This window comes from Pelmatolapia mariae, linkage group LG20 (genome assembly GCF_036321145.2).
Source record: "Pelmatolapia mariae isolate MD_Pm_ZW linkage group LG20, Pm_UMD_F_2, whole genome shotgun sequence".
Lineage (NCBI taxonomy): Eukaryota > Metazoa > Chordata > Actinopteri > Cichliformes > Cichlidae > Pelmatolapia > Pelmatolapia mariae.
Window position 1 is genome coordinate 12223289 of NC_086244.1, and position 23306 is coordinate 12246594.

General features: G+C 41.1%; 1 protein-coding gene and 1 long non-coding RNA gene across 2 annotated transcripts; one reads left to right on the forward strand and one right to left on the reverse strand.

Moving 5' to 3' along the window:
* Positions 1–673: 673 nt before the first annotated feature.
* LOC134619182 (NACHT, LRR and PYD domains-containing protein 4E-like) lies at positions 674–7742 on the reverse strand. Its single transcript, XM_065469655.1, has 8 exons — positions 7705–7742; positions 5494–5554; positions 5156–5354; positions 3125–4928; positions 2865–3038; positions 2219–2392; positions 2018–2064; positions 674–1215 (listed from the first exon to the last, which is right to left on the reverse strand). Exons 1-8 carry the CDS (start codon positions 7740–7742, stop codon positions 674–676), a joined length of 3039 nt encoding a protein of 1012 aa, XP_065325727.1.
* Positions 7743–21131: 13389 nt separating this feature from the next.
* On the forward strand, positions 21132–22387 carry LOC134618057 (uncharacterized). The gene is made up of 3 exons (XR_010091786.1): positions 21132–21236; positions 21898–22009; positions 22321–22387. It is a non-coding gene; the product is annotated as an uncharacterized LOC134618057 (long non-coding RNA).
* The last annotated feature ends 919 nt before the right edge of the window (positions 22388–23306 follow it).

Sequence of the window (23306 nt, forward strand, 5' to 3'; positions counted from 1 at the left end):
ACTTCCATCTGCTTCGTTTTCAGTATTTCCACACTTTGAGTCCTGTCCCCCAAGAAATGGAGTAAATGGGATTAACACTTACTGAAGGGCCAAATCTGTGGAATCTAATTGGTTGGCACCAGGCAGGGCATAGAGGTAAGCTCAATGGGGAAAAAAAACAACCACATTGTTACGTTCCCTTAAAAGGGTCCAGGTGATGAGGGAAAGTAACAAAAAGTGTCCGGGTCGGAAAAAGGAGACAGAGAGGCAAAAGGGTTAAATTAAAGAGTTTTATTAAAGTTTCTATTAATAACTCAACTAAAAGAGATGGACAAGCCGCTATCACCATTTAAAGAAAAAAAACTCAGGCATCAGTCAGTAAACTCAAAAGTAATTAAAAAAGAGTTTAGTCACCAAACACTCCTCTCCGCAGAGCAATCACTGAACACAGCTCACTAGCTGCACCCACCAACATGGTTCTCTGGCACCAGAGCTCACCTTTTTCTGGCCTTAAATACCTTTAATTGCTGATGGTCAGCTGTACAAAAGAAAAAAGGGTGGCACCTAAGGCAGGAGAGACGGTAGGACACAAGCCCACACAGGCAACTTCAGGAGGAGGCCCTGCTAGGGCTGTAACAACCATATGCAGAGCATATTTAATGGTGGGCCTGATTGAAAAAACTTTGATTTTCAGTCAGCAGTCTGATTCTGTCACTGAACAAAGAGTGACTGAACCATCCCAGACTCTAAACCCAGGATAAAGAAGTTGGGTAAATTTGATGGGGAAGGTGTGCAGGTGGATCAGAGTGTCAGAGGAGACTCTGTAGAAGGACAGAGTCCCAACAGGACAGTCCACATACACAGCTACTCTGTTAGAGATGGAGGAGGAGGAGATGGATGTTTCTCTATCATTGTGCCAGACGGAGTAACCGTTATCAGAGCAGGTCAAACTCCAGGACTGATCATTCCCTCCAAACCTGGAAGCCCTGCTATAGCCTTTCCTTGGGATCCCTCTGCGAGTCACTGCTACGTCAACTTTTCCTTCCCACTCAACTTCCCAGTAACAACAACCAGCCAGGCCATTTTTACACAGCACTTGGCAAAACATATCAAATCTCTCCGGGTGATCAAGATAAGGCTGCTGCTGCTGCTTCAGTACTTTCACGCTCCTGTTGTTGTCAAACAGTTTCAGGTTTTTGTGTGTGGTGTTCAGGTCCAATGTTAGCTCACAAGCAACTGATGGAAGAAAAAAAAGAAAATTAAGAAGTGTTTATTATTTTGTGTAACTGGTGACTTTAGCATATGTTGATATATGAGCAGAGTAGCTAATTAAAGGTTTCCAGAAAACATATGATGATGTTAATTGATACCTTAGTCATAGATCAGATCCACTGTTTTCATTCCACTTTTCTTTTAATTATACCTGCTTAATCCAATACACTTCTGTTTTCTTGACAGTAAATAAGGTCAGTTGCGCAAGTCAAAAAATCTGACCACCATTTCTTTTTACTGCATTTAAAAATCAGCTCACTATGGATCCTGAATTGCAGGTCAACCAACTGCATGCAATCATCTTTTGAAAATAAATTCTCGCCAATTTTGCTTTTCCAATGTAAGGCATATGTATTAGTCTTGACATATAGTGTAGATCTCAAACTCCTCCTCTGTGTAAGATACAAACTAAAACATGCAAATCCCAAAGGCAGTCCTCTTTCTTGCACTGCTTGTTTCTACATCTATACTTAGAAAACTACACAACTGGACCAGAACCTGTCTCTAATCCCTGAAAGGGAAATTTGATTGAAATCTATATAATTGAAGAGGTTGTAAAATCTTGGTAGCACACGTCAGTGTTAGCAAACTGTGCTTTGCTATTCTGTAAAGGATGAAGTTAAGTTTGCTTATAGATAAAGTATTTATTTAAAGATAGAGAAGCAATGTGTGCATCCTGCAGCACACATTCTCAGTCAAAAAAAATCCAGAACATCCAATCCAACCCCTTTAAGAAAACACTGGACATATAGCATGTGTCACTTACATTTCCTTAGATCAAGAGTTACCTTCTGCTCTCCACCACTGTCCACCCTACAGGATGAAACACAAATCTTTACTTATTACGAATGAAACAGAATGATCAGGCCTTGTTGTTTTTATGCAATTGTAATTTTTATGTCCAGGATTATAATTTAAGGGATTTTCTGGTTAAAGGTAAAATGGGGGGGGGGGGGGGGGGGGGCACCTGAGAATATCAAGCCTCCAATATGGATCCTCCAATCCTGCAAGCAGCAAATTCACTCCAGAGTCCTGCAGGCTGTTATTACGCAGGTCCAGCTCTCTCAAATAGGAGGGGTTTGAGCTCAGCGCTGAAGCCAGAGAAGCACAACCTTCCTCTGTGATTAGACAACTTGATAGCCTGCACAAGTAAAAGGGTTTAGCTGTTGTTCAGTCAAATATATAGTTTGACAGACAACAGAGCACAGAGAGGTCACAACAGGCTGGCTAGTAAACAGTTGTTTAAGCCCGGCAACAACATCATTTAAATACAACATTTAAATAGGCCATGATTTCTGAAACTATTCCACTCAAACACTTCTACTGTCAGAAAAAGAAACTTCGAACTGAGGCTACAAATGGCATGCAACTGGCCTTCTATAGCCATTTAGGGCTGCTGCCCATCTTCTAATTGGTATTTATCGTGGAATAATAATACCCCATGTAACAAAGCACTCCTATTTTGCAACAAACATAATCAAGCGTCTTGCTGAAGAAGTCACGTCAAACTTGTGCTAGTGACCCTAAAAGGAGCTCTGGTACCAAACCAACTCAGTGTTAAGCTGCGTTAATAACTGCTTTTTTATTTTTTGCAAAGACAGCTGTATCCTGACCTGAGAGATTCCAGTCTGCAGTGTGGACTCTTTACTCCAGCAGCCAAAAGTTTCACGCCTGAATCCTTCAGGTTGTTGTTACTCAGGTCCAGTTCTCTCAGCCTAGAGGACTGTGAGCTGAGAACTGAGGACAGAGCTTCACAACTGGTCTCTGTCAGATAACAGTCACACAGCCTGCAAGACAATCTATTACTTTCAATATCCATTTACTAGTAAATGAAGGAGTTATTTTCTAAATATAAAATTATTCATTAACTCACAGAGCTTTGTTGGTGGCTTTGACCACTGGCAGCAGCCTCTGAAGGGCCTCCTCTGAAGCAGAGTATTTCTTCAGGTCAAACACATCCAGATCTTTTTCTGATGACAGTAAGATGAATACGAGAGCTGACCACTGAGCAGAAGACAGTTTATCTGTGGACAGACTTCCTGAAATCAGGGGCTGTTGGATCTCCTTCATTAAAGAACGATCATTCAGTTCATTCAGACAGTGGAACAGATTGATGCTTTTCTCTGTAGACAGATTTCCTCCGATCTTCTCAATGATAAACTTAACAGTTTTATGTCTGGTTCCTGGGTTACTTCCTGTCTGTGTCAGCAGGCCTTGTAGGAGAGTCTGGTTGGTTTGCAGTGAAAGACCTAGGAGGAAGCGGAGAAACAAGTCCAGGTGTCCATTTGGACTCTCCAAGGCCTTCTCCACCGCGCTCTGGTAAAGATGTTTCAGCTTAGGTATGTCTTTTAATACACTGATATTGTGCACGATTGCTTGTTGCTTTTCCAGTAGGTTTACTCCAGAGTTGATAAAGGTCAGATGGACATGAAGAGCAGCCAGAAACTCCTGAACACTCAGATGGATGAAGCAGAACACCTTGTCTTGGTACAGTCCTCGCTCCTCTTTAAAGATCTGTATGAACACTCCTGAGTACACTGAGGCATCTCTGATATTGATGCCAGACTCTGTCAGGTCTGATTCATAGAAGATCAGGTTTCCTTTCTGCAGCTGATCAAAAGCCAGTTTTCCCAGAGACTCGATCATCTTCCTGCTCTTCTTAATCCAGATTGGATCTGTTTCACGTCTTCCATCATATTTGATGTTTGCCACTTTGGCCTGAACCACCAGGAAGTGGATGTACATCTCAGTCAGGGTCTTGGGCAGTGGTCCTCCCTCTCTGGTTTTCAGCACATCCTCCAGAACTGTAGCAGTGATCCAGCAGAAGACTGGGATGTGGCACATGATGTGGACGCTTCGTGATGCCTTGATGTGGGAGATGATCCTGCTGGCCTGTTTCTTATCACTGAATCTCTTCCTGAAGTACTCCTCCTTCTGTTGGTTAGTGAACCCTCTGACCTCTGTCACCATGTCAACACAGTCAGGAGGGATCTGACTGGTTGCTGCAGGTCGTGTGGTTATCCAGACGTGGGCAGATGGAAGCAGTTTCCCCCTGATGAGGTTTATCAGCAGCACATCCACTGAGGTGGACTTTCTAGGGTCAGTGAGGATTTTAGCTTTGTGGAAATCCAGAGGAAGTCGACACTCATCCAGACCATCAAAGATGAACACTACCTGGAAGTCTTCAAAGCTGCAGATTCCTGCTTCTTTGGTTTCAGTAAAGAAGTGATGAACAAGTTTCACCAAGCTGAACTTTTCCTCTTTCAGCACATTCAGCTCTCTGAAAGTGAATGGAAACATGAACTGGATGTCCTGGTTGGATTTGCCTTCAGCCCAGTCCAGAGTGAACTTCTGTGTTAGGACAGTTTTCCCAATGCCAGCCACTCCCTTTGTCAGCACTGTTCTGATTGGTTCATCTTTTCCAGGTGAGACTGTAAAGATGTCTTCTTGTCTGATTGGTGTTTCTGGTCTGTGTGGTTTCCTATTTGCTGTTTCAATCTGCCTGATCTCATGTTTGTCACTGACCTCTGCAGTACCTCCCTCTGTGATGTAGAGCTCTGTGTAGATCTGATTCAGAAGGGTTGGGTTTCCTGCTTTGGCGATCCCCTCAAACGCAGGCTGGAACTTCTTCTTCAGTGCAGATTTGAGTTTATGTTTGCCAACTTCAGCATGAGTTCCTGCATGAAGACCAATGACAAAATCAATGTAAATCTTTAATTTAATAAATCCAAACAGATATAGTTGTCTGAGATATACCTGTCTGCTTTATTCCTGTCTGACAGCAATTTTGATATCCAAATATTTGTGAGTGGAACAATTTCAGGTTATTTTTTCCTTCACTTATAAAAGTGTATTGAAAATACAGACAGACTGTAAGCTACACAATAAAAACAAAAAGTCTTACTGCTTTGAAGACGGTCAGCTAGCTCCTCCTCGTTCATTCTCCTCAGAAAGTGAAGTGTGATCTTCAGAAATGACTCCCTGCTGCTCCTCTTCTCTTCATCCTCATACACCAGTATCTCATCATCCAGCCTCTCACTCAGAAACCTCTGGAACTCCTTAAGCTCATTTTTCATAAAGGTGACAATTTTCTTCTCAAGGAGCTGGAATAGAGAGATATAAACTTTATGTTGAATATAAACTATCACTGTACCACATGCATCATGGACACTTTTAGTACTATGACTATTTATTAAACGATTCTTGATTTAGTGTCGTAGCTGTGTGTCTGTTTTTACACACCATAAACACAGAGTCCAGGTGATGTTTGTGCTCAGATTGATCTGATGTGTCCCGGTCAATTCTGCAAATGAAAGATGTACAGAGAAAGACTTCTGTTTTCATGGTAATGATAATTTCTTTATGTATTATTAGTTCAACATTAGTTCAATATTTCTTTGTGATTAAAGTTTTTATTATTTTTAAACATTTAAAGAAACAGACATATCAACACAAAACAAAACTTAGTGAGGCATTAAAAAAAATCATTAATCATCCAGGTAAGTAAATCCCAAAAGGTTGATTCTGTTCATTTGGACGTTTTCAGTGGGAGAAACATTTCATCATCATCAGATGACTTCTTCAGTCTCAGCTGACTGCAGGTTTCCAACCTTATAAACAGCATGTTTGCACAATGACTGAAACTAGCACCAATGAATGAACAATGGGCTGTGAGGTCAGTTTATGGTCATTAATGGTCATTGTATTATTGTAGGGTCCACCTTACAATATAAAGCTCCTTGTTGTGATTTGGTGCTGTATAAATCCAACAATCCACCTGATTGTCATATTTTATTATTATTATTATTATTATTATTATTATTATTATTATTATTATTATTATTAATATTTCCACGTTGAGTTATTACAATCAGAATGGACAGGACCGAGGGACAGGACAGAGAAAGAAAGAGAGGTTGGGAAGAGAGTTAACAGAAGGACGAGAAGAAAAACAGAGCAGAATAGGAATAGAGACAGAACAGACACTGAAAATCTGCTTGATCGCGTGCCGAGAGGAAAAAACAAGCAAAAACAAAACAACACAATAGGGAAACCACAGCAACAACCAACATAGGCATGAGTAATAGTAAATAATAAATAATAAATATTGAATGTTACTGAGCAGCATACATTAATAATAATGCATAATATGTTCAGAGGCAGCAGCTAACCAAGATAGTGTGTTTCTGCAAGTACCTGTGTGTACACCTGTGTGTGTGAGCGCGCTAATGCGCTTATGTTAAGGGGTGGCCCTAGCCTGTTTGGTGCCCTGGGTGAACCCCCCATATCTATCTATCTATCTATCTATCTATCTATCTATCTATCTATCTATCTATCTATCTATCTATCTATCTATATACTACTTACTTACACCCAACTCGCCCCTGCGGGCGGTTTATCCTTCAAGCTCGGGTCCTCTACCAGAGGCCTGGGAGCTTGAGGGTCCTGCGCAGTATCCTAGCTGTTCCCAGGACTGCGCTCTTCTGGGCAGAGATCTCCGATGTTGTCCCCGGGATCTGCTGGAGCCACTCGCCTAGCTTGGGAGTCACCGCACCTAGTGCTCCGATTACCACGGGGACCACCGTTACCTTCACCCTCCACATCCTCTCGAGCTCTTCTCTGAGCCCTTGGTATTTCTCCAGCTTCTCGTGTTCCTTCTTCCTGATATTGCTGTCATTCGGAACGGCTACATCGATCACTACGGCCGTCTTCTTCTGTTTGTCTACCACCACTATGTCCGTCTGTATCTGGAAGTCCCACAGGATCTTAGCCCGGTCATTCTCCACCACCCTTGGGGGCGTCTCCCATTTTGACCTCGGAACGTCCAGGCCATATTCGGCACAGATGTTTCTGTATACTATGCCGGCCACTTGGTTATGGCGTTCCATGTATGCCTTGCCTGCTAGCATCTTGCACCCTGCTGTTATGTGCTGGATTGTCTCAGGGGCATCTTTACACAGCCTGCACCTGGGGTCTTGCCTGGCGAGATAGACCCCAGCCTCTATGGATCTTGTGCTCAGAGCTTGTTCCTGTGCTGCCATGATTAGTGCCTCTGTGCTGTCTTTCAGTCCAGCTTTGTCCAGCCACTGGTAGGATTTCTGGATATCAGCCACCTCCTCTATCTGCCGGTGGTACATACCGTGCAGGGGCCTGTCCTTCCATGATGGTTCCTCGCCTTCCTCCTCTTTCTTGGGTTTCTGCTGCCTGAGGTATTCACTGAGCACACTGTCAGTTGGGGCCATCTTCGTGATGTATTCGTGGATGTTTCTTGTCTCATCCTGGACTGTGGTGCAGCTGCTCACCAGTCCCCGGCCCCCTTCCTTCCGCTTAGCGTACAGCCTCAGGGTGCTGGACTTGGGGTGAAACCCTCCATGCATGGTAAGGAGCTTTCTTGTCTTTATGTCAGTGGCTTCTATCTCCTCCTTTGGCCAACTTATTATACCAGCTGGGTACCTGATCATGGGCAGGGCGTAGGTGTTGATAGCCCGCATCTTATTCTTACCGATCAGCTGACTCCTCAGGACTTGCCTGACCCTCTGCAGGTACTTGGTGGTTGCAGCTTTTCTAGCGGCCTCTTCATGGTTCCCATTCGCCTGCGGGATCCCCAGGTACTTGTAACTGTCCTCTATGTCTGCGATGTTGCCTTCTGGTAGCTCGATCCCCTCAGTTCTGACTACCTTCCCTCTCTTTGTTATCATCCGACTACACTTCTCCAGCCCGAATGACATCCCGATGTCATTGCTGTATATCCTGGTGATGTGGATCAGTGAATCGATGTCTTGTTCACTCTTGGCATACAGCTTGATGTCATTCATATACAGGAGGTGGCTGACAACTGCTCCATTGCGTAGTCGGTATCCGTAGCCAGTCTTGTCAGTGATCTCACTGAGGGGATTTAGGCCTATGCAGAACAGCAGTGGGGACAGAGCATCTCCTTGGTAGATCCCGCACTTGATGGTGACTTGTGCTATGGGCTTGAAGTTGGCCTCTAGTGTTGTACGCCACATCCCCATTGAGTTCCTGATGAAGGCTCTTAGGGTCCTGTTGATCTTGTGGAGTGCAGTCAGCTTCTTCAGCCAGTAGGCGTGAACCATGTCGGGCCCTGGTGCTGTCCAACTCTTCATACTGGAGACCCTTGGTCTGCCCTCAGATCCACTAGCCACTGAGCATTGCAGTTATGGGTTGCGTCCTTCTCCCATATGCTCTTCCAGTATTGTTCTGTCTCCAGCCTTGGTGGTGCTGTTCTCATATTGTCTCATATTCTCCTGCCTTCTATCTCTCTGGTGTACCTCTTTAAGAGGCTGGCCAAGGCTGTGAGTCGTTGCTTGGCAGTTTCCAAGGCCTCAGGTATGGACAGCTTCCTGTACTTCTTAGGCACTCCCTTCATCGCACCTTCTGCAACTCCGTTAGTTAGCTAACCTCCCTCCGTATATATATATATATATATATATATATATATATATATATATATATATATATATATATATATATATATATATATATATATTATCCAAAAACACAACTGCTTACATTTATCTTTTGCCCGTTTCTCCTCCTCTTCTTTTCTCATTTTTCTAAATTGAGGACCTGATGACCTTTGACCTTTTCTTGTCCATTCATCAGTAATTTTGCACTCCAGTATCAACACCCACTTTTTTAATTAGCCGAGTCGGCCACCTGATCCTCTACATCGGAGATACGACTTTCGGCCTCTGTTAGCCTCGATTGGATTGCAGCTACAACCAGTGTTGGGAAGGTTACTTTTAAAATGTATTCCATTACAGATTACAGAATGTTACGGCTGTGGCCATAAGAACACTGTGTGGGCTGTTTTGTTCTGTCTCTTTACTGTGCTTAAGACTCTTTGCAGGTCCATCCCCTAATGAAGAGTAGTGAGCAGCTGATTGGACCATGGAACACATGACCACGTTCAAAAAGCCGCTCTGACAGCTCCCGAGGGAGAGAGCGAGAGAGAGAGAGAAGCGAGTGAGCAAGCAGTTTGACAGCCGACGCGGTCCTGGCCCTGGTTTCCAGCCTATACCTTTGCTGTGTGTTTGTGTGAGCGTGTTCTGTGAGAGCAGCTCCTAGTGTATTAACTTAGTGCTTAGGCACCCATAGGCTGAAGCGGAAGGGGTGAGCCGCCTTTTTCTTTGGAACAGTTTTCTCCTGTTTTCCGTGTTAGGGAGCGAGGGTTAGTATTTGTCTTTCGTTTGTTTTGTTTCTTTCTTAGGGTTTAGTTAGTTTTCTCTGGTGGGACTTAGTTGGTTTTGTTTATTATTTTGGCCTGGGTTCACCCCGGAGCTATGCTTCACTACCTTCAATAAAATCACCTTTTTTACTCACAGCTGGTTTTGGATGTTTGGCTTGGGAACCAGGGCGGGTATTTGTCTCTCTCTCCTCCAACATTATGTGCGTCTCTACACGCCTAGACTAGGGGCGTAACACAGAATACATGCCCCAAAATGTATTCTGTAACGTATTCCGTTACGTTACTCAATGACAGTAACGTATTCTGAATACTTTGGATTACTTAATATATTATCATGCTGTTTACAACTACGTGAATGTACTATTGCTGTGATTTATTACTGTTACTGAAGGTCCGCGGCTCCGAACCGTAGTAAAGGGACCTCTGACAAATACGGGTTCCGTGTCGGGCTCGTAGCCGAAAACTAGCTTTACTTTGTTGTCTGGGTCAACTTTGCTTGCGAGAGACAGAGAGAGGCATTGAAAGGCTGCTCCAACGGAACTTATTTTTTCCGGAGGAAAACACGAACACAGTGTACAGTCGAGTCTTAATAGCTTACTTACAACTGGGCTCGTCAGGCACTCTTCTTGGCTGCGATGGTTATTATTATATTTACATGCTTCCAGCTCCCGTTTTTGCTCGATGACAGCTCGTACTTTTCCACTCACAGACACATAATGAGTATGGCAGTCCATTCTCCCTGCAGCACGGACTACACTGCCCATGATGCTACATTCTTTAGAGCAGTAGCATTCTGTCTATTAGCTTAGCACAACAACAACAACAAAAAGGCGCTCTCTCACCCAGGAAACACGCAGAGAGAGAGAGCGTCACCCTGTAATCATGGCAACCGTAACGCTGCCGCCTGGAACAACAGAGCGTAGCTGTCAAACAAAACCCAAACAGTCCTGACCCACAACAATATGAAACAGGAAAATACCGCCGTGTAATCCATTTATTTCAACAAAGTAACTGTATTCTAAATACCACCTTTTTAAACGGTAACTGTAACGGAATACAGTTACTCATATTTTGTATTTTAAATACGTAACGACGGTACATGTATTCCGTTACTCCCCAACAGTGGCTACAACATTCTTGAGTTCTGCTGTGGCGGATTTAATCAGCATGACATCAGCTGCACCACGTTCCGTGTTACCCTGAGCTTGGCAATCTCAGCAGACAGATCTTTTTTTTTTTTCTATTTTCTGACCTTCTTGGCTATCAAGACGAACAGGGTTAACTTTTCCAATAGCAAAATTTGACAAATGCGACTGTACAGTTCGTTCTTTTTGACTGGATGACATATTTTGCCCCAGATTTACTTTCAATATTTCCAGTTTAGTTAGATTGCTCACCAACGTCGAGTGGTACAGTAGTAGGAGGTGTTTCAAAGTTTAATTGTCATTCTATTATCGACGGGGGTTCAGCGCTCCTCTACAGCGCAGCCATTCCCGGCATCTCACCACATGACTCCTCAATAGCACAATATTTTAATCCCTTTAAATGTTTACCTGCGATGAGCTGGGTGGTGTCCAAAATAAGTAGGTTGATGCACAGAGTGGTCACTCTTCAAAGGTGTAAAGTTGGCTTCAGGAGAGCCCTCTGCCTGTGGATGGATCCTTATAGAAATAAAAGAGGGTTTCATTTGAAACTTCTCTCCCTAACATTTTCTATGACAATATAAAAGCAAAGTTCTGAGTAAAATAAAGCCCAAAACCTTGGTAGAATTTTACTTTCCAGTATTAAAATGATTAATTTTGATGTAGCCAAACTGTCATATTAGGATTTTAGACCAAAGAGTAGATACTAAAAAAGGTGCTACAGCCTGCCTCAGCAAATGGTCTGATATAGAGAACTGGAGTAAGAATAATTAACAGACCTCGGAGAAAACAGCACCATTGGACTCACATTCATTCTCTTGAAGTCAGACTTTAATTTGGAGCTTGCTGGGAACAATTAAGTGGCCAGGGCTTCAGCCATACATAAAGCTGTCATCATAGGGATTTTGGTGAGACTGTAGAGTGTACAGTCATTGGCAAATGAATGCATTTGTCTGAGTCTTATAATCTTACCAGTCTGCTTTTAAATGGGGTCCAGCAGTTTGGTTAGTCAGTTCATACACTGACTGATGACTGTCCATGGGAACAGAGCTCAGTTCAACAGAGTCTGGCCTCTGCTGCTGGATCCTAACAGTATGGAACAGTAACATCATTACTAACAGCATCATTTGAGCTCATTTTAACTCAACTTTGCTCATTTTGTCCGTTTTTCAGTAAGGGTAACATCCATATGCACACAGTGCCATTTTTAAGAAATGCATTTCATTGAGCACTTTTATCTTACCTTTGATCTGCCTTTAAATGTTTAATATTAACATTAATGGGTTCATTCATGGATTGGTGGCTCTTCATGGAAAAAGAGTTTGGGCCAGACGATCCTGGTCTCCGATGATTCCTGATAGAACTGCCACAAATATTTAGTCATTAACACTGTTGAATTCAGAGTTTTAGACATATGAAAAGGACAAAAACCATATAGTGAGACTTCTTTAGTATATCTTTAGTATACCATAATTTCCTTTGCGATTAATAAAGTATTTCTGATTCTGATTCAGTATTCAACGGATACTCTCTACATGACTAAACTAAATAGAGTCATAATGAATGCACTTAAGTTCCAGGTCAAAACTATTTCTAATATAAATGTTGGAAGGCAAAAAAAGACCTTTCTTTTGTTTTATCAGCCAAAAATCTTTTTTTATATTGAAGTAAATATTTTTCTTGTGTCATGAATCTGTGCCTCTGTTTGTTTGAATTTACAGTTCGTCTTTAGTTTCTTAGTTCTCATTTTTGTTTTTTGTCAGGTAATATAATGTTCCTCTGTTCCCAGAATTAAATTATTCACTTCAGTGTATTAATTAAAATGTTCTTAACGTTAATAAACATGACAGACATATCTACCATATTGACAATGAGGTTAATAAACCTCAAGAATGTTTTTCCGAGTGTTGTGTTCACTAAATGACATAATGATGACACTAAAGTATTTGAAAACCTTACCTGTTCACAGGCTTTGACTGCTCTGCATACTTTGGATCAAACAGCATTTGGAGCTTCTTAACAGACACAGAGCTGTTAAAATAATAAGGCCAATAAAATCATTCACCAAATAACTTTTTTCTAGTTTAGGAAATGGTATCATGCTGCTGCTGCATTAATGTAGCTTACATATAAACTGCACTCTTTTTTATTTTGTGTGGCATGTTAGCTTACTCATATGGACCTGTCAGCTGACCTGTAATTCCCATCTCCCCTTTCAAAATAAGAAATATAAGTGTTTAATATAAAGTTGCTGTAGCAACTTGAAGTGTCAAATACGTGAAGGAAGAAGCCAGAGGCTGCTTAAAGAATCTTCTTTGCTTTTCTTCTCTGTGTTTAAGACTCTCAAGTTGCTCTCTGCAGATTTGGCCTTTGTTGCTGGACTCATTATATTTTATCTACATGCAGCATTTTGAAACTGATTGGTAGTTTTCTGAAGAATTTGTGTCCGTATATGGAGAAGTCAAAGATCTGAAACATAATTCAGTAGTGTTGCCGCTGAATCACAACAGAACTCAAATATAACCTTTATGTGAAGTCAGCTTGTTTGACAATGACATACACAACATCAGTCAAAAGACACTGCACAAAAAATAAGAAGGAAAGCGAGCAAAATATTTGTGCTCCGTTTTATTTTTAATCTGTCCTGAAGCTAACGTGACGTTCCACTGTGAGAACAACATGCTGCAATTAGGCTGCTTAGTGTAAGCGCTGAGCTGTGACCTGGAGTTAGAGATGGTCCTCTCACCTCTGAGGGGCTCCCTCCTGTTTGTGCTCGCACTGATCCATAGCAGAGGCCACACCTTCACACAGACACACGCTCAGTCAGCACAACATTTATGGACAGGTTATTTTAAACTCCAAGGGTGTTACTAACATCATCATTATTAAAATAGAAAAAGAAAATTGAGCTCTTTGTTGGAGAAAGAGTTTTAATCTCGTGTCCTCTGAATCTTTTTGTTACAATTCCCAAATGTTGTACAACACCTGAAAAATGATAAATGAATGTTACAACAGTCCCATGAACAGACGAATGTTTGCTTGAATCTCATCAAATGAAATAACACCAAACACGTTTTCAACACTTTTCAGGCGGGTGAAGAGAAAAGACTCACCGCGTCAATTCAGCTCCACGTTCAGTCACACCGTCGTTTTACCTTCACCTGTACGGGACGCTGCTCATTCCCCCTCACAGGAAGCTCTTAAACACTATCTCCACAGTGAAACATGAGAAACAAAGCTGAGCTATCCCACAGGATACAAAGGTGATTTTGTCATGTCATGTAAAGTTAGTCGAGTATATGTACCTGATTTAATGAGGTTTTTTTTATGATTACATGATAGAAAATGTAACCAAATGTAACCAACACAAAGCAGGACATGACTGTAACCCAAAACACAGCATAAAGCGGGGCTCGTTTCTCTTCTCGTAACAAATATGGAGAATCAGCCGACCTCCTGCAGCACCAAGGTCACGATCATAGTGCTTGTGTCATTGTGTTATATGTAATGTCATTGCTGTCTGTGCTATTTGATAATGTTATTAGTACAAAGTTTCATAATTTTATGGTTTAATAAAAAGATTATTGATCTCTGAACATTGAACGCTGAGACTGAAAGGCTTTCTTCAGCAAACATCCTTATTCAGTATGACATGAATGATGATGTTTAACAGTGTTTCCACAGCAGATCTGAAAGACTGTGCAAAGACCTCTTACTGTAACATGTTTATGATCTTTTATGAGCTGTAAATCCCAAAATAATGCATCTGTCAGGAAACGGGTTCAAAACATGTTTCACTAAAAGACAAAAAGTTGCCAGTGAAGATGTGTTGAAACTGAATCAGGTGGATTTTAAAGCAGGAAAAAGAAAGAATCCATTGTTACAAGAGTCGTGTGATGAAATCCCAGAGATTTTAAGTGTTTCCATCAGGCTGACCCAAGTTTACCTTTTGAAGATGGACTGAAAACCTGGGCTACTGACGCTAATGCTTTGGCTGTTCAATGATGCTGATGCTGATATTTTGGTGGCTATTTAATTCTGTTTGCTGTTATTTATTCATCCTTATGTTCCAGGGAAACAAGTTAGCCGTTTTAAACTCCTTAATCTCTAAAGTGCACACAGCCAAAACCGAGCTAAACACGGGCCATTACTTTTGCTTCAGTGCTTTTTACAATGCCAGGATCAGCCCATACTGATGTTTTGATGAAAACTAGGGACACCCCAAACTCAAGTAGTTTCATGCAGGATTAAAACAGTGTAGGGTCACCACCTCCGCGTCAAATTACTCAGCTGGCTGGATCATGAAAGTTCTCAGGTACCTCTGCAGGTACAGAGGGTTACAGCTTGAAAAAACTTTACTTAAACGTGACATAAACAGGAGTGTAAGCAAAGTAACATCCCAAAGAAACATCTGAGGAAGTGCTGCATAATTAGCAGAGCAACAAGACAAAAGAAGAATGAATTCAAAAACTAAACATTTAAAGAGACCAAAAATAGAAAATCTGTTTAATGACTTGACAACTTCTCATTTGGTTTTTGTAATGTTCAAAAACAGTTCTACAGATTCTACCTGAACAAAATAACACAATATATTTCTACTAGCTTAACTATAATGAAAGCTGTTTAACAGCAACACCTACTCACACGAATATGACTGAAGATTCAGTTTACCTTTGGATGGTGGAAGTAAGAGAAAGTCAAATTATTCATCCAACAATGAGACTGACCAGAGAGGATAAACATGTAACTCACACCCTTCAAGGTTTTTAAGTGTGTTCGCTCTTAACTCTTCAATTTCAAGGCTTATCTCAAGGAAGTGTGATAACAGTCACATGACGACCCTTGAACTCTTTAAACTCATTAAATGTTAACGCTATAAATCTTTATGTGTCAGATCATAACTCTCTGAATTTGCAGTTGGGAATTGATAAGAATTTATTGATATCAACTTATCAGTTCCATTGGGTTGTGCTCTGAGAGTCACCGCCTTCATCCTTTCCCGTAAAAGAGCCTCAGTTTGATTCTGGGAGGAGACACAAACTCAGCCTCATTGGGTCACTCCAGTGTACTTACTGGCAGTGTCAAGCCCAGATAAACAGGAGGCCGGCATCAAGGGTTCAATCAAATCCATTAACTGTCGTGATCCTTCAGGAAATAAGCAAACACGGACGGTACCCTGTCTCCCAGTAGTGGTATCGAGTACCAGCCTCAAGTAGACCTGCAGCTGTGGTTCTCCTGTAACCCACTGATCATCCTGCTGAAGGCACGTGGTTAACTTAAGAGAAGGTGTAAAAACGTTATAGGGAAGAAAAATTCCATCAGACTTACCAACAGGGTGGTTGATCATGATGACACATCAAACCTGAAGCAGTCGTGTTTAATATTTTGTCTTAATTTACTTACAGGAAAATATTCACTGGTCTTTTAGTTGCTCTGTTTTTAAAAACTCATACTCCCCATCAGCTCCCATGAATATCTAAATTTAAAAAACTAACAAGAAGCAGACACTGGAGAGATGAACTGAAGCTTTAAACAAAAAAACATTTATTTTAAGCTGGTTGAACAAGAATACAAAAACGATATAAGAAATCAAAAATCCAAAATGAACTCAAAATGCTGCGTCACAGACCCAGCCCCTGACCATTTTTCAGGTTCGTCCTTCTCACTTCTACAATGGTTGCACACTTTGTCCCAGTTAAACCCCCATCTGCTTCTTTCACAGTGGGTGTGAAGGTCCTCCTTCTGGGGTCAGGGTGGGGCTCCTGCTCTGGAAAAACTGAGACACCATTTAGAGATAACATTTTGTTCACATTTTGCACAATGACATGTGTGCTGTAGCACAAGCATGCGAGACACAATGTTTATTACCATCAAAGCATTTAATGACTAATAACCATCATAAATGAAAACTCTTAATAAATGACACTAGAATAAGCACTAAACTGACTGAGAACTTAAATTTCACTTTAATTTTCCCGTTTGTCCTTCTCACGTGTCCAGCGGTTGTACACGTCGTCCAGGTTGATGGCCTCGTCTGCTTGCAGCTTTGACTTTTATGTGCATCAGCTGGTCTAAATGGTCCACTTCAAGATGATTTCTGGATGCTGTTTTGATACGATTCATTAAACTAAAGCCTCTTTCACAATTTGCACTGGATGCTTGAAATGCAGCACAAATATTCACAAGCTGTGAGATGTATTTTAGCTCCTCACATTTTAATGTTGCAGCCACCATATCTGAGAGTGTGCTGATTGACCAGTGTTTAGGTTTTCGCCTCATTATGGCATAGTCACTGTTAATGACTTCCACAGTATGTGGTTGGTGGAGAACAGCCTCATACTTTTTTGCCGCTGCTGAGGGTGCACTACAGCTGAACCTTTGGATGGCCGACAAAGCGGCCAATTGAAAATTGTGTTTTAAATATAAAAAGTTACAAATATTTTAGTAAATGTTGTGAAAAATGACCTGAAAAAACAAGTTTTTTCAACATGAAAACATGAAACATGCAGACAACAAGTACATGACTACATGGAGGACAAGAAAAGACTTATAACTAAGAAGTCATAGAAGAACCTGAACTAGACTTATAACTCAAGGCGAACTAATAATAATACTACAACATCCTTTCAATATAACATAAGAAGTCACAAATATAAAAAAACTCAAAATGCCTGGTCACACACCCAGCCCTGACAATCAAACCTTTTTCATTTGAGGCCGAAATAGAGCCTATTTTATCAAGGCGGCTTTTTGAGACAGTAATCATGGCTTTGATCCATCTAGGCTGGATACTGTAACACACTTTATTGTGGGGTTAGTGATGTGTCCATTAGGCATCTGCAGGTTATGAAATATGCTGCAGCTTTGAACTGGAACAAAACAGTCTCAGCACATTACTCCCATTTTAATTTCACTCCACTGGCTACATTTTAGGATCCTTGTTAAAGTCAGTTTATTGGTTTTAAAGAGGTTGACTCTATTTCTTCTACTTCTTTATTTTTAACGTTTGATTTTATTTTCCATTTATGCTTTTTGTATATGTACTTTTATTTTTTTAAAGTGCTTTGTAAATGAAGGTGGTATGGTATTGCCACTGTCAATGTATTTTCTTTTGTGCTTTATTGGCTACAGATGAAAACTGACGACCCAGGTTCAGAAGCCTTAACCAGGAATCAGACATCGACCTGAACACGAGAAGATAACATGAGAGGAAAATAGGTTAAAAAAAAACCATAATAGTGTTAAAAGTTCCAATGTGATACTTACTGTACTAATAGCCAAAAACAATAATTGTTTAGTCTACCAGCATGCTGGTACAGCAACAATGGTATATATTCTTATGAGCTTCAAGTCAGTTTAACAGCTGAATTTATGTGTATGTGTGCAGTCATGGCTGTCTGAGTGGTGTCCAAAAACCGATGTGGGCTTCATAGATAATTGGCAAACCTTCTGGAGGAAACCTGGTCTTGTTAGGAGAGACTGCATCCATCCCACTTTGGATGGAGCAGCTCTCATTTCTAGAAATATGGACAAATTTATTAAACCCCCCAAAATATGACTATCCAGATTTGGGACCAGGAAGCAGAGCTGCAGTCTTACACGCCTCTCTGCAGCTTCTCTCCTCCTGCTACCCCCCCAAAAACCCATCTCCATAGAGACTGTGTCAGCTCCCAAACAGACAAAAAACAAACTAAAAACCAGCAACAAACAACTTAAATATAAAAAATCACAAAGAAAGAACAATACAGTATCCACATCTGAACCAAAGAGTAAAACAGTGAAATGTGGATTATTAAATATTAGGTCTCTCTCCTCCAAGTCTCTGTTAGTACATGACTTAATAACTGATCAACAAATCGATTTACTCTGCCTTACAGAAACCTGGTTACAGCAGGATGAGTATGTTAGTTTAAATCAGGGGTCTCAAACTTAAATGAGCTGTTGGCCGCTGCCGGCACGGTCCACTCATCGGAGGCACTTTATGGAATACCAGGACTAACATTATGAAATAATTAAATACGCTATTAAATAATTAATTAAATGTATCAATAATTAAATAAAAATTGGAAATGACAAGGTGCTTTCCAGACAGCTGAAAGGCATTCAAGCTGATAGCACAATACACAGAATTTTCTCTTCGACTGGCCAGCTGCTGTCTACAAACAGATAAATGACAGATTTTGTAGTTTTTACAGTCAGTTATACACATGTAGTACCACGGCCACAGTTACCGATATCACTAATTTTCTTAATGCTTTAGACATCCCAACTCTTTCTGAGGCTGCACAGGGCTCACTCGATGCAGACTTTACGCTGGAGGAAATTAGAAATGCAATCTGCTCCTTTTCTAACGGTAAAGCTTGTGGTCCGGACGGTTTTGGGATTGAGCTTTATAAGACACATATTGACGTTATCGCTCCCCTTCTACTTCGGATGGTAAATTGCGCAGTGTTAAACGTCACATTCCCACACTCTTTCTACGATGCCCATATATGTGTCCTCCTGAAAATAGACAGAGACGAAACTAATGTTTCATCTTATCGTCCCCTAACTCTTCTCAATTCAGACCAAAAACTAATTGCTAAAGTCCTAACCAACCGGTTAAATAAGCATATAGGCTCTTTAATTCATCCTGATCAATCGGGTTTTATCCCCAATAGATTTTCTTTCTCAAATACTAGATGTCTCTTAAATGCAATGTACTCAACGACACTGCCCAATTCTGCTGTGATTTCACTTGATGCCCAGCAGGCTTTTGACCAGGTGGAATGGAGTTATTTGTTTGCTGCTCTTGACAAATTTGGATTTGGGTCGAAATTTTTGAATATGGTTAAGTTGCTTTACGCTTCCCCTTGTTCCTCGGTCCTTACCAACCATGAGAGGTCGCTCCCGTTCCTCTTACCCCGTGGGACCAGGCAGGGTTGTTGCCTCTCTCCAACGCTTTTTGCTTTAGCTCTTGAGCCGCTGGCCATTGCCATCAGAGCCGATTCCCATATCTCTGGTATAAATTGTGGCACATCAGAGTACACCATCGGTCTGTATGCAGATGATATAATATTGGCTCTTTCAGACTTAAAGGTCTCCCTTCCACCACTTCTTAAACTGATTGACACCTTTGGCCACTTATCAGGGTTCACCATAAATTGGAAGAAGTCTGTTCTTATGCCGCTGTCGTCCGGTCTGGGCCCCGATTTCCTCTCTAGTTTGCCCTTTAAGGTCTCCAATGATTATATTTCATACCTGGGTATTAACATCCCTAGGGATTCAAAACTCCTCTTCAGGCTTAATTATTCGGTTCTAACTGATGAGCTCAAGTGTATGATAGATAAATGGAAACTTCTCCCACTTTCAATGATTGGCCGTATCAATATAATTAAAATGGTTGTGCTCCCTAAATTCACGTACCTATTCCAGAACGTTCCCGTTTTTCTCAGGTCTTCCTTTTTCAAAGGGCTGGATGCCGTTATCATGCCTTTTATTTGGGCCTACAAGCCCCCCCGCATCTCGAAGTCTCACTTGCAAAAGCCCACGGACGAGGGAGGTCTGGGCCTTCCAGTTTATAAACATTATTACTGGGCCTGTAACGCCAGAGCCTGGGTCTTCTGGAATCAGCCTATAGCTGATGATGCTGTGGAAGGTGGGCCCAGCCCTAAATGGCTCGAAATGGAGCTTAGCACCGCTATTGAGCACACTGGAGCATCCTTGCCAGCCATCTTATTTCCAAAACCGGCTATTAAAAGTATACCATTATGTGATAACTTTATTCTTTGCAACTCCATAAAAATATTGAATCAAATCAAGAGAATCCTGAACCTCCCGGAAATGTCAACTTTTGTCCTGATCTGCCACAATCCTAGTTTTAAGCCAAGTACAATGGATGCTGCTTTCAAACAATGGCCTGTTAAAGGGTTAACTGCTATCAAGGCTCTTTATATTGACAATCATTTTGCCTCTTTTGCTCAACTTCAGACCAAGTACAACCTCCCTACAAGTCATTTTTTTCGGTACTTACAAATTACCCAGATAGCAAGACGACATTGAATCTATGTTGATTTTTGATCCGAACCGTCGTATATGGTCGGGGTTGAAATGCCAATGTTGTAACAACGTTGAAATACTGTGGTAAACCGACGGTCTTACTATAGAGACGTTGTAACGATGTTGATTCACCGTTGTTTTTTTGTCATTGATATTTGATCTATTTATAGTCGACCAGGTGACAACAACAACATCGAGAAAACGTCTATTTATAGTTGACGATCATTCGGCTCCGGTCACCATCAAAAACCATCGATTTGTAGTTGAGCATTAAATTGCATTGCAACTGATCGGGTATAAAGTACCAGAGAAAGTAGATTTATTGTTCATTTGTTATCAATGACTTGGTCTAGTTCACCAGCTTTAAAAAATCGTGTCTACGTGCAATTTATGTATAGTTGACCGGGAAATTAAAGCAGCGATCACTTGGACTATTCCGCAGCACCCCTCTCACATTGGTACACCCCCCCCCCCCCCTCCCCCGGTATTCATTGTCTTCTACAGTAGAGCGGGACATTTGATTTACTCTCAGCGGAATTGACCGGAGAAGGCATCAGTTCATGCACTGCACTGGCCTGCACCATGATTAGTATAAGGTAAGAATGAATGATTTTTTTTTCCTACTCGGTATTTCCATGTTTGCATTTGAATAACATTAAAAAAAAACTCGTTAATGTTGTACATTAACGAGTTTTTTTTACTGTTATTTAAATTGTGTCTACTTCTTACAATCTGGCAACAAATAAATTGCACTGCGAACAAAGTATATCAACAAAGAAAACATTTTTGTTTCATAATTTCTTCGTTATATTCCCTTACAAAGCTAGCTTTAACGCTTCGAGGTTTCCTTTGTTCTTGCCGTCGCCTCGGCGCTTGACCCAGACTTTCGCTCTGTAGTTGCTTAGTACTACAAAAAATTCTAAATCTGTGATATATGATTGATAAACGTAAAGTTAACTGTATAAACGTGTTCAATGACTTTGTTACTTTTGATGATTGGAGAGCACTCGCTTCAATGCGCACACGAAAACTTTAGACTCAGTTTGAATGCTCACGCAGCATGCGTGACTGTACGTTGCACGCTCACCTAACTTTACGTTGCACGCGTACATGACTTTCCGTTTGTGCCTTGAATAATGAATAAGGCTACGTCCACACGTACCAGCGTATTTTTGAAACCGCTGATTTTTCTATGCGTTTGCACCTTTTGTCCACACGTAATGTATGTCTGGCCGTACATTGTGTTTGTATTTCCAGGCACATTTCACGAAGCAGAACGCAGTCTTCAGAGATATCCACGTGAACGCTGTGATACGTCTGACCTTCAGTCCGAAGAAGAAACCCAGACCAGTCTTAAAAGAAAGCACAAGTAAAACCTTTATATTCACAAACATATCTTTGATTGTTAAGAATTTATGATCTTGTCTTTTATACATATCTGTGGTGCTTGCATACTGCAATATCACCACATAATATAGTCCAAAAAGTGGAAGTTTGTAAACTTTTTAAAAATGCAAAGCCGTGTACACTTGTGCACTTCAAAAATTCATTGTATACTGCACCTTCTTGCACATCTCTGTTTCCTGTGTGTGTTGTTAGAAATCAAACTAACTTTAGGAAACAATATGCCAAAAGCATATTTACAATTACTTAAGACCGTTTTTAATTTATTTTCTTTAGACCAAATCCCCTGTACACATATACGGACTCAGAGGATGAGCAGCCTACAAAAAAACAGTTTCCCCAGGCCCCTCGAGTGAAAATACCAGGTAATAAAATACTGTCTAGTGTCTGTGTACATATCTGTGTCTGACACGAGGAAACTTTTTTGACAAATTGTCTGTATTCTTAAATACTTAAAAAATTATCTTTTTCTAAACAGCCCTCATCACTCCGCAGTCTGCCCCCCAGCCCACTGATAGCAACCATCATAATGCCCCACCCAGCTTCCGGCACCTTTCGCCACTCCGGCACAAACCGACACAGCTTTGCGATCTCGCCAGCATGCAGAGTCTGATGTCTTCCCTATAGATGGTATGCTTTTAAAAAAAGCTTTAAAGCTGCATCACAATGTCATTGTACTCTTATCTAAAAAAAAAACTAATTTATACTCCTGAATGTCATCTTGTTGTGATTTTTTTTTTCTGTAGATTCCAGAGACTCTGTGAGGCCACTATTCCAAGCGAGTTCGAAAATCTTGGAATTTCAGTTTACATGGTATAACAAATATATGTGACAGGCAAAAACTAGTAAACACTTTTAGCAGTTACAAGAACTAACAAATGAATATCCAACAAAAGGGAATAGAAATACATTGCACTGCCAATACTTTGGTTTATTCTTTGTATGACTTGAAAATCAGGCTTTAGGGAAAACTAAATGACATGTTTCTATCATCAATTACATGAAGTAAACACACAGGCACTTGCATACACATTTAAGACATGAGACTCGCTAATTCCATCTCATAAAATGTGTCTATAGGTGAGACGCTTTGCGTTGATTGGTGCTGCTGGACCACACTGGAGGTGCGAGTCCGCCGTGTAATGGTTTATGCCATTACAAAGGAGCTGGCCTCTGTACTCAACTGGGCAGGGGAAAAAAAAACAAGGACCAGACAAAGCAAAAAAGGGCATTTAAAGAGACAGCGCCGTGCAGATGCATAT

Coding starts and splice junctions, on each gene's coding strand:
- LOC134619182 (XM_065469655.1), bottom strand. CDS start 7,742: ATGCGGGCTATCAACACCTACGCCCTGCCCATGATCAG. Junction 5,355..5,493: donor ACCTGGACTCTGTGTTTATG/GTGTGTAAAAAC, acceptor TCTCTATTCCAG/CTCCTTGAGAAGAAAATTGT. Junction 2,065..2,218: donor TGGAGGCTTGATATTCTCAG/GTGCCCCCCCCC, acceptor TTCATCCTGTAG/GGTGGACAGTGGTGGAGAGC.